A 16,281-nucleotide genomic window follows, 5' to 3' on the forward strand; every position below is an offset into this window, starting at 1 on the left:
GCGGACTCTGGCGCATGGGACTACATTACTGTATGACAATGTTTAGATCTGGGGTGCATCCAGATTCAGTTTATCAGCTTGTTGGAAGATAGTATTTGTGATGGTAAGGCCAAACTCTGCGCTTGGAAGCTGGCCGTTTGAACCTGGTAAAGGTTAGAGCAGGAAATTCAAATGTTGCTTAATTTCAGCTTTGTGAGGGTGTGAGGAGAGAATGTGAGCAATTGCATGTATGCAAAAAGGGGGGAATGTTCAGACAAGCATTCCCTCTAATGCAGTTGTATTTGTATAATAAGGGGAGGGAAATGATTGCAAAAGAGTGAACTTGGAATCTGCAATTAGCAAACTTATTTTGCATCTTCAAAAGAAATGGGTGTTGTTTTCAAATCTTGGGTGTTTTTTTTGGTTTGCCAACAAGTGTTTGGCATGAAAAGAGGAAGCTGAACTTGGAAGAAGAAGCCTTAACAATATGGGATAAAAACAAAAAAACTGCGGATGCTGGAAATCCTAAACAAAAACAGAATTACCTGGAAAAACTCAGCAGGTCTGGCAGCATCGGCGGCGAAGAAAAGAGTTGACGTTTCGAGTCCTCATGACCCTTCGACAGAACTTGCGTTCGAGTCCAAGAAAGAGTTGAAACATAAGCTGGTTTAAGGTGTGTGTGTGGGGAGCGGAGAGATAGAGAGACAAAGAGGTGGGGGGGGGGGGTGTGGTTGTAGGGACAAACAAGCAGTGATAGAAGCAGATCATCAAAAGATGTCAACGACAATAGTACAGTAGAACACATAGGTGTTAAAATTAAAGTTGGTGATATTATCTAAACGAATGTGCTAATTAAGAATGGATGGTAGGGCACTCAAGGTATAGCTCTAGTGGGGTTTTTTTTATATAATGGAAATAGGTGGGAAAAGGAAAATCTTTATAATTTATTGGAAAAAAAAAGGGAAGGGGGAAACAGAAAGGGGGTGGGGATGGGGGAGGGAGCTGACGACCTAAAGTTGTTGAATTCAATATTCAGTCCGGAAGGCTGTAAAGTCCCTAGTCGGAAGATGAGGTGTTGTTCCTCCAGTTTGCGTTGGGCTTCACTGGAACAATGCAGCAAGCCAAGGACAGACATGTGGGCAAGAGAGCAGGGTGGAGTGTTGAAATGGCAAGCGACAGGGAGGTTTGGGTCATTCTTGCGGACAGACCGCAGGTGTTCTGCAAAGCGGTCGCCCAGTTTACGTTTGGTCTCTCCAATGTAGAGGAGACCACATTGGGAGCAACGAATGCAGTAGACTAAGTTGGGGAAATGCAAGTGAAATGCTGCTTCACTTGAAAGGAGTGTTTGGGTCCTTGGACGGTGAGGAGAGAGGAAGTGAAGGGGCAGGTGTTGCATCTTTTCCGTGGGCATGGGGTGGTGCCATAGGAGGGGGTTGAGGAGTAGGGGGTGATGGAGGAGTGGACCAGGGTGTCCCGGAGGGAGCGATCCCTACGGAATGCCAATAAGGGGGGTGAAGGGAAGATGTGTTTGGTGGTGGCATCATGCTGGAGTAGGCGGAAATGGCGGAGGATGATCCTTTGAATGCGGAGGCTGGTGGGGTGATAAGTGAGGACAAGGGGGACCCTATCATGTTTCTGGGTGGGAGGAGAAGGCGTGAGGGCGGATGCGCGGGAGATGGGCCGGACACGGTTGAGGGCCCTGTCAACGACCGTGGGTGGAAAACCTCGGTTAAGGAAGAAGGAGGACATGTCAGAGGAACTGTTTTTGAATGTAGCATCATCGGAACAGATGCGACGGAGGCGAAGGAACTGAGAGAATGGGATGGAGTCCTTACAGGAAGCGGGGTGTGAGGAGCTGTAGTCGAGGTAGTTGTGGGAGTCGGTGGGAATCTCTGGTGATAGACTGTCCACCAATATCCATTACAAACCCACCGACTCCCACAACTACCTCGACTACAGCTCCTCACACCCCGCTTCCTGTAAGGACTCCATCCCATTCTCTCAGTTCCTTCGCCTCCGTCGCATCTGTTCCGATGATGCTACATTCAAAAACAGTTCCTCTGACATGTCCTCCTTCTTCCTTAACCGAGGTTTTCCACCCACGGTTGTTGACAGGGCCCTCAACCGTGTCCGGCCCATCTCCCGTGCATCCGCCCTCACGCCTTCTCCTCCCTCCCAGAAACATGATAGGGTCCCCCTTGTCCTCACTTATCACCCCACCAGCCTCCGCATTCAAAGGATCATCCTCCGCCATTTCCGCCAACTCCAGCATGATGCCACCACCAAACACATCTTCCCTTCACCCCCCTTATCGGCATTCCGTAGGGATCGCTCCCTCCGGGACACCCTGGTCCACTCCTCCATCACCCCCTACTCCTCAACCCCCTCCTATGGCACCACCCCATGCCCACGGAAAAGATGCAACACCTGCCCCTTCACTTCCTCTCTCCTCACCGTCCAAGGACCCAAACACTCCTTTCAAGTGAAGCAGCATTTCACTTGCATTTCCCCCAACTTAGTGTACTGCATTCGTTGCTCCCAATGTGGTCTCCTCTACATTGGAGAGACCAAACGTAAACTGGGCGACCGCTTTGCAGAACACCTGCGGTCTGTCCGCAAGAATGACCCAAACCTCCCTGTCGCTTGCCATTTCAACACTCCACCCTGCTCTCTTGCCCACATGTCTGTCCTTGGCTTGCTGCATTGTTCCAGTGAAGCCCAACGCAAACTGGAGGAACAACACCTCATCTTCCGACTAGGGACTTTACAGCCTTCCGGACTGAATATTGAATTCAACAACTTTAGGTCATAAGCTCCCTCCCCCATCCCCACCCCCTTTCTGTTTCCCCCTTCCCTTTTTTTTCCAATAAATTATAAAGATTTTCCTTTTCCCACCTATTTCCATCATATAAAAAAAAACCCACTAGAGCTATACCTTGAGTGCCCTACCATCCATTCTTAATTAGCACATTCGTTTAGATAATATCACCAACTTTAATTTTAACACCTATGTGTTCTATTGTACTATTGTCGTTGACATCTTTTGATGATCTGCTTCTATCACTGCTTGTTTGTCCCTACAACCACACCCCCCCCTCCACCTCTTTGTCCTCTATCTCTCCGCCCCCCACACACACACCTTAAACCAGCTTATATTTCAACTCTTTCTTGGACTCAAACGCAAGTTCTGTCGAAGGGTCATGAGGACTCGAAACGTCAACTCTTTTCTTCTCCGCCGATGCTGCCAGACCTGCTGAGTTTTTCCAGGTAATTCTGTTTTTGTTTTGTTAACAATATGGGCATTCATTTTGAGGTTAGCAGCAGTGGAACAAGCTTGTGAAAAATACCAGGCTGGGGTTTGAGTCATCAAAAGCTAGTATTAGCTGTAAAGTGAAAAAAATGTCTATCATTTAACATGGAAAGAAACAAAGTCCATTCAAAATCAGAAGGGGTTGAGATGTTGGTTCAGCAATTGCAGAGTAAGAGGAATGGATGTGTGTGCTGAAGTTCTGGGCTTATTGTGTGCAATCAACAATAAAATTCCTCTAGTTAAGATTCGATGATTAGTAAAACAGGTCATTAATATGAATAAAGAGTGCAATGAGGGAAAAGCCTTGGAACTCTGGAAGAAAGCCAAACAATGGGTAATTAAGTATGACTCGGGTGGAGAATCTGAAATGAAAGAGCAATGAAGGTAGGTTTGGTAGGAAATGATGAAGTGCATTGTTGCAGATCCATAGTATTGTTATCTGAATGGTAGTGGACAGCTTGTTAAATTTGTAATTGATTATACATTATTTGAGCTTTGCTACGCTTTACCAATCAAGTGTACTAAAGCTTGAGACCTAAATAAATTTCAAGAGGGCTGTATGTTTGAGGCTAACTAGTCCCAGAGTGGAATTTTATTTTGTGCTCCTTTTATTTGGGTGTCCCGGAGCTGCCTTGTGCATTTGGTTAAGTTCTAAACCATAAAGACCAGAAAACCTTATTTGATTTTCTGACCTCTGGGCGTCTAATCAATGTGGGGTGGGTGGAGGTAGTGGGAAGACTCATCTTATTTTTCTACTTTGAATTGCAATTCATTTCCCCCTGCTTGAAGCTGTACTTGTGGCGGTGACAATTGAGGTTTGACCTTGATGCCGCCGGGGTCAAAACTGCTAATGCTGAACTGTAGGTAAAACAAAGAATTGCCACGTGTGTGCAAGGTTGCCATGACCTTGGGAACCAGGCCCCAACAGACATCAGTGTTTTCCAGAGAAGAGAAGTAAATTGTGATGGGGAGGAAGAGCATAAATCCTTCATTCTGACTAGATTAAAATCAACCCCAAGTCCTGAACCAGTAAAATGTAGAAGAATAATTTGTCATTTTTAACGGGGAGTCGCTATTGTGAGATTGGAAAGTCATTATAAAAACAGAAGGCCTTGAATTTCTACTCTTGTGTCCTGTTCTTTTTCAGCTAAATTACAGCAAAAAATTAGAGTAAATGATGCACATGATCACAGAATTTAAATGCAATTTATGTTCTTCAAGTTTTGTGCTAGTTTTTTTTTAAAAGAAGACACTAAGGTCATGCCTCCTGGGTGAATTAATTGCCATTTTGCACTAATTGCACTTGTTTGCTGGCCTTCAGGAAGGCATTAATATTAAGCTGGTTCTTTTAGGTGTGGTGAAACTAAAGGTGAGTTTTAAGAGCTTATTGTGATTTTTGTTTTAATTTTGGAGAAACTGACTAATGTACTCCAAAATAACTAGCAAATAGTTTAGAGTTAATTTCAGTCATTTTAAAAATCATGGTGGACTGACTGATTGAAAATGCAACTATTTTTATTTTCATCTGTTAACCAAACTTTTCAGTTGTCACGAACGTTTTTGTGAAGCAGAGAACACTTGAAAACAGGTGCAGTTAACCCCAGAATTGGCAATTGCATCAAAGTGAAAACTCTACCTGATGGTGATTACGGCTATGGATGGCTGAGTTATCTTAAAGACATGATAATACTGGCCTATGGGGAGTTGCATGCTGAGACAACTGTATCTTGGCACCGCACCCTCAAAACCAGCAGTTTAAACCAGGAGAGAGATGTTTTTAATAGGAATTCCAACACTTACTACTAAATAACCTAACAGGTGCTGTGTACTTTAGCTGCATTTGGGTATTATCCCTAGGCACTATCCTGCCCATTGCAGTTGATAGCCTCACCAGAGAGCCATGATTGTAACTTTCTTAATGAGAAGCCTGTTTTTTAAAAAATTGTAATCTTCACATTTGTTTTTCTGTATTGCAGATGGTGTGCTGAAGGTGGAAATCTAATTTGTTGTGATTTTTGTCACAATGCATTTTGCAAAAGTTGCATCTTGCGAAACCTGGGTAGGAAGGAACTATCCAATATAATGGATGAAAACAAAAAATGGTACTGCTATGTATGTAATCCAGAGCCTTTACTGGATTTGGTCACTGCATGTGACAGTGTATTTGAGTGTCTTGATCAGCTGTGGCAACAAAACAGAAAGAGAAGAGACTTTGATAAATTTAAATTGGACAGTGATAAATGCAAATCCCCAGGTCCTCATGACAGTGACAAATCTGTGGATCATGAGTATAAAAACACTCAGAGAATTTCTAGTAAAGATTGCAATGGACAGGACAAAGATGCAGGCTCATTAACAGCTCTTTCTCCAGGCTCGGGAAACATTATGTATTCTTATAAGGCATTAAAAGTGCCGAAAGAAATTCTGAAGAAAGCTCGCAAACTAATTGATACAACAGCCAACTTGAATATTAGTTTTGTTAATTTCTTAAAACAAAAAGATTTGAATGAGTCTGAGCCTAATGTAAACATGAGACAGCTGAGAGCTTTTAAGTCTGTGCTTGGAGATCTAAAGAAAGTACATCTTGCATTGGAAGAAGTTGTAGATAAAGAGATTCAGGATTTGGAAATGGAACAAAATAAGAAACATACTGAATCCTTACAAGAATGTGTTAAAAAATTTGAGGTACTGGATTCCACTAACAATGAAAATTATTTATTACGCGATGAGACAATTGCAGAAAACTCTATTGCAGCTGAAGATGAATCTGATCAGATGGAAGTGACAGGAGTGTCAAGTGAACCAGACAAGACCACTGAAGAACAAGAAATCATGTCAATAGAACAAACTGATCCATTAGTACTGGATTCAAGAATGCTCAGGGCTGAGACTGATTGTACATCAAACGATGATCTTTTGGTCAAAAATGAAGCTGTTGCTAATAGTGAAAATACAGGCCTTGAATTAGAATCAGAGATGGCAGATGCAACATTGCTTAACAGTTTAGATGAAGCTTTGGATATGGGATCTGTTTCTTCACTGACTGAAGGTCTGTTTGGGACAACTGACTCATTGCTACCAGATCTGATTACTGTGGATAATTCTGCAAGTAACAGCACACTGTTAGATACTCCATCAGCTAAGGCAGCTGCTGAAAGTCAGAATAATTCTGGAAAATCCTCTGAGCTCGACTCTGATTCTTCAACAAAGTGTGGACCTTTTATAAAATTGACCCCAGTTTCACTTAAGAGATCTAAGAAAACTGTGCATGGTGCATGTAGGAAAAGACTATTGAAGGATAAAGCAGATACTGCTGCTGAAGCAGTGGACAGTGGGAGTGATGCTGCTGAGACAGATAATGGGAGTGATGCTGCCGAGGCAGTGGCTAATGGGAGTGATGCTGCTGAGGCAGTGGATAATAGGAGCGATGGAAACAATGGACGTGCAGCGGATTATGATGCAGATAGTGCTGATGACAATGATGGGGATGGAGGTGATGACGACGATGCTGGGTTTGGAGATGATACCCATGATGATGCAGGGGATAGAGAAGGAGTCACTACTGCAGAGCATACCATTAAAGGCAAAAAAAGCGTGGAAAGCCCTCAAAAGGGCAGTGTAAAAAATTCAAAGAAGAGGAAGAAAAAATCTGATGTAATTGAAGATCTTGAAAATGATCCTGTAAATGATACATCTGTTCTGTCAGAGGACACTGATACCAGACGATCGCCTCGCATAAAAACTACACCTCTGAGGCGCCCTGGTGGGGCAGGAATTGTGAACTCCAGATCGGAAGAAGACACTGATAGTGCTGGTGGTGGTAAAAGACGTAGGAGATCCAAAAGGGAAACTAAAGGCAAAGAAAAAGTTGACTTTTCAGGAAAAGTAAAGACTGGCCGAAAGGCCAGCAAAAGCCTGAAGTCTGAGGTGCAAGAATCCGATCCTGATAAGTCAGATGTACCACATCAAGCTGGTGAGCAATCTACCTCTGACTCTGATGAAATCCCTGAGGTACTGAAAAAGGCAGCAGTGAAGTGTGAAAGCTCATCGGATGTAGATAACAAAGATAGTGACACATCCCAAAAAATTATTAAAAGGACAAGTCTGTTTGGTCTGAGAAAGCGAATGCCTCAGGCTAGTAGTCTTAAACGGAAAAGGAAGTGCTCATCTTCAAGCTCAGATTTTGGTGGAAAGGAGAGAAAAAGAACCAGTAAAAGGATTAATGTTGCTAACAAAAAACGACAACATCGTTCAGACTCTTCCAACTATGATTCTGATCTAGAAAAGGAAATAAAGAGCTTGAGTAAACTTAGTACAGCTAAAAAATCATCAAAGAAGACAAAAAAACAGATAAATGAGGACAATGAGGATGATTCATCCAAAGATGAGAAAGTTACCACAAATTCTGCTCAAGAAAAAACAGCAAAATTAAAACGGAAGAAACGAGCTGTGGGAAAAAAGGAAAGCTCCTCTTCGTCAGATGAAGATGAAGCAACTGAACAAGGGGACAAGCAGGACTTGCCCGGAGAAGGCAGCAGTGATGAACAAAAGATACAGCCTATCACGGAAAACATTGTACTTGCTACAGGATCAGGGTTTTGCCAGTCATCAGGTAGGTGTGCTTCTATTGTGATATTGTTTTTGCATTTCTCTACTCCTGTTTTCAAAGCATAGTATGTTCGATCGTTTATCAAACATCCTTCTCCATAAGCCGATCATGCCTTGTATGAACTGCAAATGACATCTCATAGCCCAGCCTGAATAATTGACCTCATCTGTTTAAATTGTTGACTTATGCCGGATGCTATTACATTTCCTGTCAGTTTGAAGGTGAAAAATTCATAATTCTAGACCAAAGATTCACCCTGCCCCCATGCAAAAAGCAGCTCTCCAAAAAAACCAAATCTATACGTAATTATTTTTTGCCCGTAGCCTTCCAGTTCATTCCAGCTCAATATAATGATCACTAATACTCCCAAAGCTTCCATCTTCAAAGAAGCCTCTTGTACAGTATCTTGTCAAAAAACCTTTTGAAAGTCTTAAGTTTTGGGTGATTACTAGGCTTCTCTCATTCACCACCTTGGTGACTACTTCACAAAATGTAATTGTATTTCTAACCTTTGGATGTGCCTTTTCAAAAACAACTATCCATTTTTATTCAACATCAGTCTCATTACCATCCAGTTACCAACTAACCTGTTAAGCATCTTTTTTTGTTAGCTTTTTGTTAGTTGGATTCACCCTGCCTGGGTGCAACCACTTTGTTTGTCTAAAGCTCATCCCTCAAATGACTTGGTGGTGTTCCAGTGTCCTTTCGTATAGTCAGTGCCCACAACTGACTCATCAGTATAGTCACTTGATGGGATGTTAATACTTTCTTCATGAACTATTCCACAAGCAAGTTTCCTGTTCAACAGTGTTTTTGGTTACAAAATTGGGACAGCTTTGGGGAGGTTCTTTATGACTTGGATGCTGAAGCAATGCCAGTTCCATAAAACTCTTTTTAAAGGTTGACAGATTTATTTTTAAAAAGTATTTTATTTTTCATTTTGGCAAAATCATAAATTACAATTTTTCCATTAATCTCAAAAATAAATGTAAACTTTGAAGTGGGTGTTACTGGCACCCAACTAGTTTTTACATTTTGAAGTTGTGTATATATGCTCCCGTTGCCCAAAAGATACAATGGGGCAGGCTTCATGTGCACCTGACACTCCAGTTGACTTCACACGGTGAAGGGAGACAAAATTGTTTGGATTAGAGAATAGCTCCCTAAGTCTAGAAAGAAACTGGAGCGTATAAAATGAGAAGTCGAGGCATTTAGCTCTATTTTAGGATTATTGAACGGTAATTTTTCAGCCTTGTTTTGACTTTCAGTCAGAACTGGAAACAGTAAATGCTGGAAATACTCAGGAAGCATCTGTGTTGGGAGAAGCTGAGTTAATGTAGATGAATGATCTTTCATCAGACCTGGAAAAAAAATTGGAGATATTACATGTTTAGAGAAATGCCGAGGCAGATGGGGGAGGAAAAGATCTGTGAAAGGCGAGAGAGATTAAATGCAGGACACCACTTTGTTTATTTGGCTACATAATTAAAATGCTTAGCAGTATTTTAAGTTAATGAAAACACTGTTAAATGAACTGTAATTTTGGAGGGACTCGTAACTAAAATTTGGTCTTGTCATTGTAGGTGATGAAGCAGAGGGCAATTCAAAAAATGCTCCCCAGTGTGCCAGTGATGACTATGACGATGACCCTGAGAATAGGTAATAATTTCTACAATGTGGACTTTACAAAGACTTCTTTACCAGAAAAGCATTTTGTGTAGTCACAAACACTTCTTTGAACAGTTAAACCTATTGGTGCTAATGTTTTGTGCTTTTATTAAGATATTTTAATATGAACCTTGGTTTCTGTTCTGTAAAAGATTTTTAAATGGTTTCAAACATTTTCATTTTTACAATTTATGCAGTAAATACAATTTTGTGAAAATGCTTGGTCCCAAATTTTTATTTGAAACTACACGATTCAAAATGTTAAGTGGCATTTAAATATACCAAATTAAAGATGTCAAAAGTCTAATGTTAGTTGGTCAAGTTTATTCATAATGTCACTGCACGCTCTGGAAGTACTTGGAAGTTCATGGTTCAGAATTTAAGCAGGTCACAACAGGGTAATTCTGCATTTAATTCATACATGGTGGCTTTTCAATTTGTGATTAGATGTGCATACAAATCAAATGGTATCTATGCCTGTAGAATTGGCCAACTTCAGCTAAGTACTGGAAAAGAGATTCTTGATCAGAGTTTCAGTTGTGGGCTAGGATTTTTTTAAATGTTGTTGTTGATGGAATAAGGTAGAAAGGGTGGGAGATATGTGGGTGCTAATGTATTGCCTGGTGAACTTCAGTTAAGCTTAACAGTTTTGTATACATTTAAAATATTGTTGTCTTGATTGAAAATCAAGTTGCAAGTAGGTAATTGGGGTGAAGGTTTTAGGGAAATGTCCAGGTCTTGATGCAATTTATTAAACTACATTTCTAATATCTGGAGTATATTTTACCCTAGGGACATAAGTTTAGGAAAAAGTAATTTGAATCAACAAGCCCATCCCCTTTCGGATGTTGTTAACCTGGGGTATAATGCACATGCACACATGAAGAAAAGTATATATTTTTAGGAGTATGTATGTTTATGGAATCGGTAAATAACTTGTTACATGGCAGTAAATAAAAATGCATTTGTGGTTCATGGCCGGGGGGTGGCTGCTGGTTTATGACTTCACTCTGACTTTTATTGGAATTGAGGAGATGAGCAGGCTTTGACTTCCAGAAATGGGTTGCGGACTCTTATGTAGTATTTCCTGAGTTCGGTTTGAAGTCAGTTTGCATCCTCCGGTGTATGTCCCATGGATATTTTGCCCACATTTTATGGATAGGATTGTGCTTGGCTATGATGGGGGAGTGGGGGATGAATCATTTGCAGTTGGTGTCAATTGTGCTAGCTTGTATATTGGCTGGAGGAGGAAGAAGAATTTCTCCATGTTGCACGAGCTTCAATTTTGCGTCTTACTGGCTTTCTGAATTGCTACATGTAGTTGTTAAATGAAGGGGGAAAATCACAACATCAATAGCTACCTCTCCATTGTGTGCTGTTGTTTCCCTTCTCTTCCCGTCCCACTCAGATAAAGCTCCCCCCACCTTTCCATAGCTTGGAATATGTTTGAAGTGCAGTAAACTTTATTGGCCTTTGCATATTCTGCTTCAGCAGTGGCCGAGACTCCTTACTCCTCTCCAATTCTGTAATGTTTATCAGCCTGCCTAGGTCTTGTTTTGATATGGAAGCTTATATGGTATAGAATGTCTAACTACGCATGCAGGAATTTGTTTCAGCATAGATGTGATTGGTGTTGGGAGGAAATGTGTATTGGCTAACATTGGAGTTTTGTCAGCATTGCTAAGTCTTGGTAGCGATGGCCAATTTGGAGGTAGTTTAATTGTTTGTATGGGATGAGATATGGTAGCCTAATGGTTGTAGTAATGAGCTAACAACTTGGAGGTGTCTCAGATCTCACCATGGCAAGTTGTGAAACTGAATTCAATAGATCTGGTAATTTAGTTGACTAATAGGAATTAGAAACAAAAATAACCAGTGTAGTAGAAAGTGCTGAAAGATTACATGTATCTATTGCAGCCTTATGTGAAAACTTCTAAGCCCAGTTGCCTGCAGCCAAAAGACTTGAGTACTGATATTTTACAATTGGAAGTTAAGAGTTCAATAAAACCAATAGGAAAATTAAAATCTAAGATTTATATTTTAAAAGCATTTAAATGCTTTTGGAAAGGTGCTCCGTTGCTCTCCATCTATAAACCTCATTTGTGATTTATCCAGATACCACTTTAATGCTGCTGTCAGCAATTGTAAGCCTGCAAATGTAAATTGAGAAATTTGCATTTACAGATGATGCAACCATTCTCATTAGAATAATTTTCATGAATAGTTTAATGAAGTCCATTGCAGGTAATGAACCGAAATAGTGGCTATAGGTCATTCTATGCTACTGTATACTTGTGCACTACGTTTTTGTGATTGCTCTGTTTCGCTACTGCGATTTCCATAGGGTTATCAGTTTAAAATTGATCATCTTTCAGTGGATGTAAATTTAAACTGTTTTCAGGCAGAGGAATGAGATTTACTGGATTTTGGAGCACTTAGAATTTGAGAACTTTCTAGAACTCAGTTAAACCACATGGAATATAGTTTTGTTGACACATGGGGCAGACCAATATTTATAATAAAAATTAATATTCAATCAGCAAATATTTATTACCTAATTCATGTGCAGCTGTGCCAAAACAAGATAAAATTGACAGAATAACTGAATTTAAATAAATGATTGAATTGATAAACATTGAAGGTATCAGTGTTTGAATATTTTGCAGCTGAGACATGTTAACACAGCTTTTTTGCTACATCATATTTCTACAATTTAATATGTAGTGTTGATGTGAATTTTCTGTTAATTATACATTTCCGGATAATTTGGCATCTTGCAGTTTTTTTAACTTGCAATGGAAAAACAGATGGTTGCCTTTAAAGGCAGTTATTTTTATCGCACAGTATCATAGACCTTATTAAAACTCTGTCATTGCTTGTGGGCTGCAGAGATGTTGCTGGAAGTTTTCTTGTTTACAGAAGTGAACTGTCAGGTCCATGAGAGCAGTAATTTTAATGTGGCCTCTGCAGGATCAGCAATTGAAACATCAGTCCTGCTGTGCATGGTTGAACAAACCTACATTTTAGGATGTCTTCTAGAGATATTCTAGTGTTTGGTTGAATCACACCTGTGTCACTTACATGCAACAAAGCCATGTATGTAAATTTAAGCTTCCATTTAAAAATCCAACCTTCAAAAGTATACTTAATGAATTAAAAATCTTCCAGAGCATGCAAAGCTGAGCTATCTCAGCTAACTGATTTCCCCTGGATTCAACACCTTTTTGCCTACCTCTGCAGGTTCCCTGGTAGTGTTTCTACCTCGACTTGCAGATAATTTGAAGTAGGTTCCTTGCTAAATTCAAGCTGGAAAATGAAGTGCGAGTCATTTCCTCCTCCACTCTGTTTTATTTTGCTGCAGCCTTTTGCTGTGCCACAGACTAAGCAGTTTTCAAGACCTAGTGCTCCACTTTGGTAATATTTTTCTTCTGGATAATTAATGTTCAAGTTTTTTAACAAGATGGATTAATTGGAAGTTAAGTATACTAGCAGAGCACAGTTTTGGGAATTAGACAAATTCATGTTTTTTTTCTTTTGCAAAAATTATATTAAACTCCCACTTTGAAGTCTGAAAATGGAGGATTCTTATAACACCAATGCAGTTTACAACTCACATTGCAATCGTTCAGATTTTGAGACTGTTTTTATAAGAAATTTACTTTGTTGTTTTGTTTTATAGGCAGTGAAAGGTGTCTTCAATTTGAAGGGGGGTAGTTGAGGGGAGAGAAAGTCCTTCCTTTGCAATTTGAAGTGACAGTTGAATTGATATGACTGGCCCTGAAATGTTCAGGATACACTAATTTGGCCAGCTGGTGTTTTATTGTACATGCTGGTCTGATTCTTTCAACCTTTGTACAGCAGAATGTTGCTATTCTTTTTTAGGGGCAATGAGAGAGTACCAGTGGCTCGCTAAGAGAATTTCTGTTTTTAATAGGATATGTGCATAGACAGAACTAAAATGTCTCTTCAGGTTTGTTTTTGTTTGTTCTGTCAATGACAGAAATCCTTGTTTTTTTTTTATCCCCTACCATGTGATAAGCATATTTGAAGCATATTTGTCATTGGTACTGATAAATATTTTTATTTCCATGAATGCAGTTTTAGATTTGGAACAAAGCAGTGGTCTTCAGTCATTGCTGGTTTTAAACTTCAACAAAAGTAGATGCAGCATTGAATATGCGTTTGGACTTGATGGTAGTGGACATTGTTATGGCTCCATGTATAAAATTGTTTATAGGGTCCTGCAATTGAAGTTTTCATATCCACAGTGCTCAAAAGCTGTTGGCATTGTGATTGTTGAAAAGCACCATGTTAAATGAGTGGTTTCAGACCAAAGCCAACATCTTAGCATCTTCTGTTGGTGAGTAATACCTCCTTTACAGGATGGGATACTATAGAATTCGCAACATTGAATCTTACGGACTAACAGGATGATGTAACTGATGGCTTCAGTATAAGCAAAGTCCATCTGTGCTATTGATCATTCATGTGGATATATTTCAAGTAATTGTTGAAGTCATTCAGAACCTTCAGGACAAATTTTCAAACTAACCGTTTTGTTTGGGAATTCCAAAGTAGAGTAGTGCATCTGCACAGGTTGTCTAGTTCTCAGAAAGGGAGGTTTCTCTGCTTTTTACTACAGCATTTATTGGGGTGAGCTGGAAATATATTAGCCATCATTGATGTGCATATCCAGTGGACTTTGGGCATTATAGCCAAGTGTAATCCTATCTTGAGACATCAACACATTCACTTTCCAACAAGGGTCATGTATTTGCAAATGTAAGCTGGAATTCTGGTTTATTTTAGGCATCTTCCAATCTTTTCCAAGCCCAAGGGTATTAAGACCAATTGTAGTGTCCCTACTTTATTAAAGGGATAGTAAAAGTAAAGGCAGGATTGCTACAGTGAAAGTAAGTTCATAGTGGGAGAAGAGGGATTGGTAGAAATAAATAGCTTGCCTCTGTTTTTCACCTCCGGGTGCTACGTGAATACCAGTTGTTGAAATTATGCTCAAAGTTAATCAAAATTGTGGTCATTGAATCATCAAGGATCCTGAGGGTGGCTAGCTGAAAGCAGTAGAGGCTCTGACTCTTTAATTGTATAAGAGAAATTTTCCAGAGGACTGAAGAATGGCAAATAAAATTGTACTCTTTAGAAAATGGAGATGGGATAAGCCTCTAATTACTCTTCAGTCGAGAGACTAATGGAGTCCATAATCTGGGATGAAATCAGTGAGAACTTGGAGAATGATGAATTAATCAGGACCACTCAAGTTTACAAGGTCATTCTTGTCGTAGATGAGGGACTACACGTATAAGTAGGAATTGAGTGTTTTATTTGCTGAAGAAATGAAATAGTTGAGGGCTGATCTGTTAACTGAGATTCAAGATTGAGGGGCAAAAACTGATGGAATTCTTTTCCAAAATAAAAACAAAGTGCTGGAAAAGCTCTCCAGGTCTGGCAGAATATGTGGAGAGAGAAACTGTTAATGTTTTGAGTCCAATATGACTCTTTGGAGCTGAAATTGTTTTCGTTGGACAATCGGAGTGTGCACATTCAATGTAATCACAAAAACAATCAAAAGAACATTAGAACAAATATTTGTCCAGTGGTTGGAATGCTGAATTCCTGCTACAAACCATTGGTGAAATGGAATCCTTAAATTCTTATAAAAGGGTGTTAGTTGCAGGAATATCAAATGGTTTAGGAATGAACAAAAGGTTAGACCTGAGGCCTGTGTGGAGAAAAACTCTGCACTTCACCCTCAAGCTTACTGGCTCACTTGCTGCTGTGCTGTAACATTCTATGGTTCATTGGCACCACCAGCTGAGATCGCCAAAGACTCATGATTGAAAATGGGTTGTATTAGCCTATATGGATGACTCAGTATTACACCAACTGATGCATTTACCCATCGAGCTGTCACAAAACCTGGGCAACTTCTAAAAGGGAAATGCTTCCAGATGATGATCCCATGTTGGAATAGGGACTGTTATCCTATTTTGTGGAGAGGTTGAAAGGTAGGAAAACAAACATTTTGGTTTGCTCTTCCTGCATGCTTCATTTGTTCTGTCTGTTTTTGAAATCAAAGAAAATACAGCAAAGGCAAGCATTTCAGAATTAACATTTTGACTGGTGTTCTTAGAATAGAATCATTCTTCTTTGGATGAACAGCTTTTCCTCATCCAGAATATGATTGCATGTTGATTATGGATTTTGTCTTTTCAACACACAGCTGACCTTTTACTGTTAATTTGAGGTCTATTTTTGAGATATGCCTAAAAATTAAAGAATTTTGTTTTAATGTAATTCAATGTAAGTTTCTAGAGCCTGTAGAATTTAAAAGGTAACTAATCAAAATGTTTCAAACTAAGATTCATAATAATGTTGCACCAAATTTCCAGAAATAATATTTGCAAGTGAACAATTGGAAGAGAGCAGCGCTGTTTTGCTGTAATTATGGCAACTTTTTGGAAAAAGGACACCAGTATTCATATATAGAAAACCCAGTCACTATTTCATATTTTAAGAGTCAATCAAAATGTCATTTCCAAGTTCTATTTTGAGATCAGATGCATTGTTGAAAATGTGCCACTTATGTTTTTTTTATAAGATGAACATTCTTTTAATTGGCTACTTGAAGCAAACTAGTTTAAAATGCAAAAAAACTGATGATTTCTGTTCCTCATTTACCTTTAGTGTTATGTGCTTA

The 16,281-nt window shown here is 39.7% G+C and overlaps 1 protein-coding gene across 11 annotated transcripts in view; it reads left to right on the forward strand.

Moving 5' to 3' along the window:
• The window catches only part of atrx (ATRX chromatin remodeler), a 179,830-nt gene that overhangs the window by 42,345 nt on the left and 121,204 nt on the right, over positions 1-16,281 (forward strand). For all 11 annotated transcript variants that reach the window (XM_041195423.1, XM_041195422.1, XM_041195421.1 and 8 more), the window contains 2 exons: positions 5,266-7,901; positions 9,482-9,557. In XM_041195423.1, the coding sequence (XP_041051357.1) occupies positions 5,266-7,901; positions 9,482-9,557 (2,712 nt within the window). The remainder of the gene's footprint in view (positions 1-5,265; positions 7,902-9,481; positions 9,558-16,281) is intronic.

This window comes from Carcharodon carcharias, chromosome 9 (assembly GCF_017639515.1).
Source record: "Carcharodon carcharias isolate sCarCar2 chromosome 9, sCarCar2.pri, whole genome shotgun sequence".
NCBI classification, from domain to species: Eukaryota; Metazoa; Chordata; class Chondrichthyes; order Lamniformes; family Lamnidae; genus Carcharodon; species Carcharodon carcharias.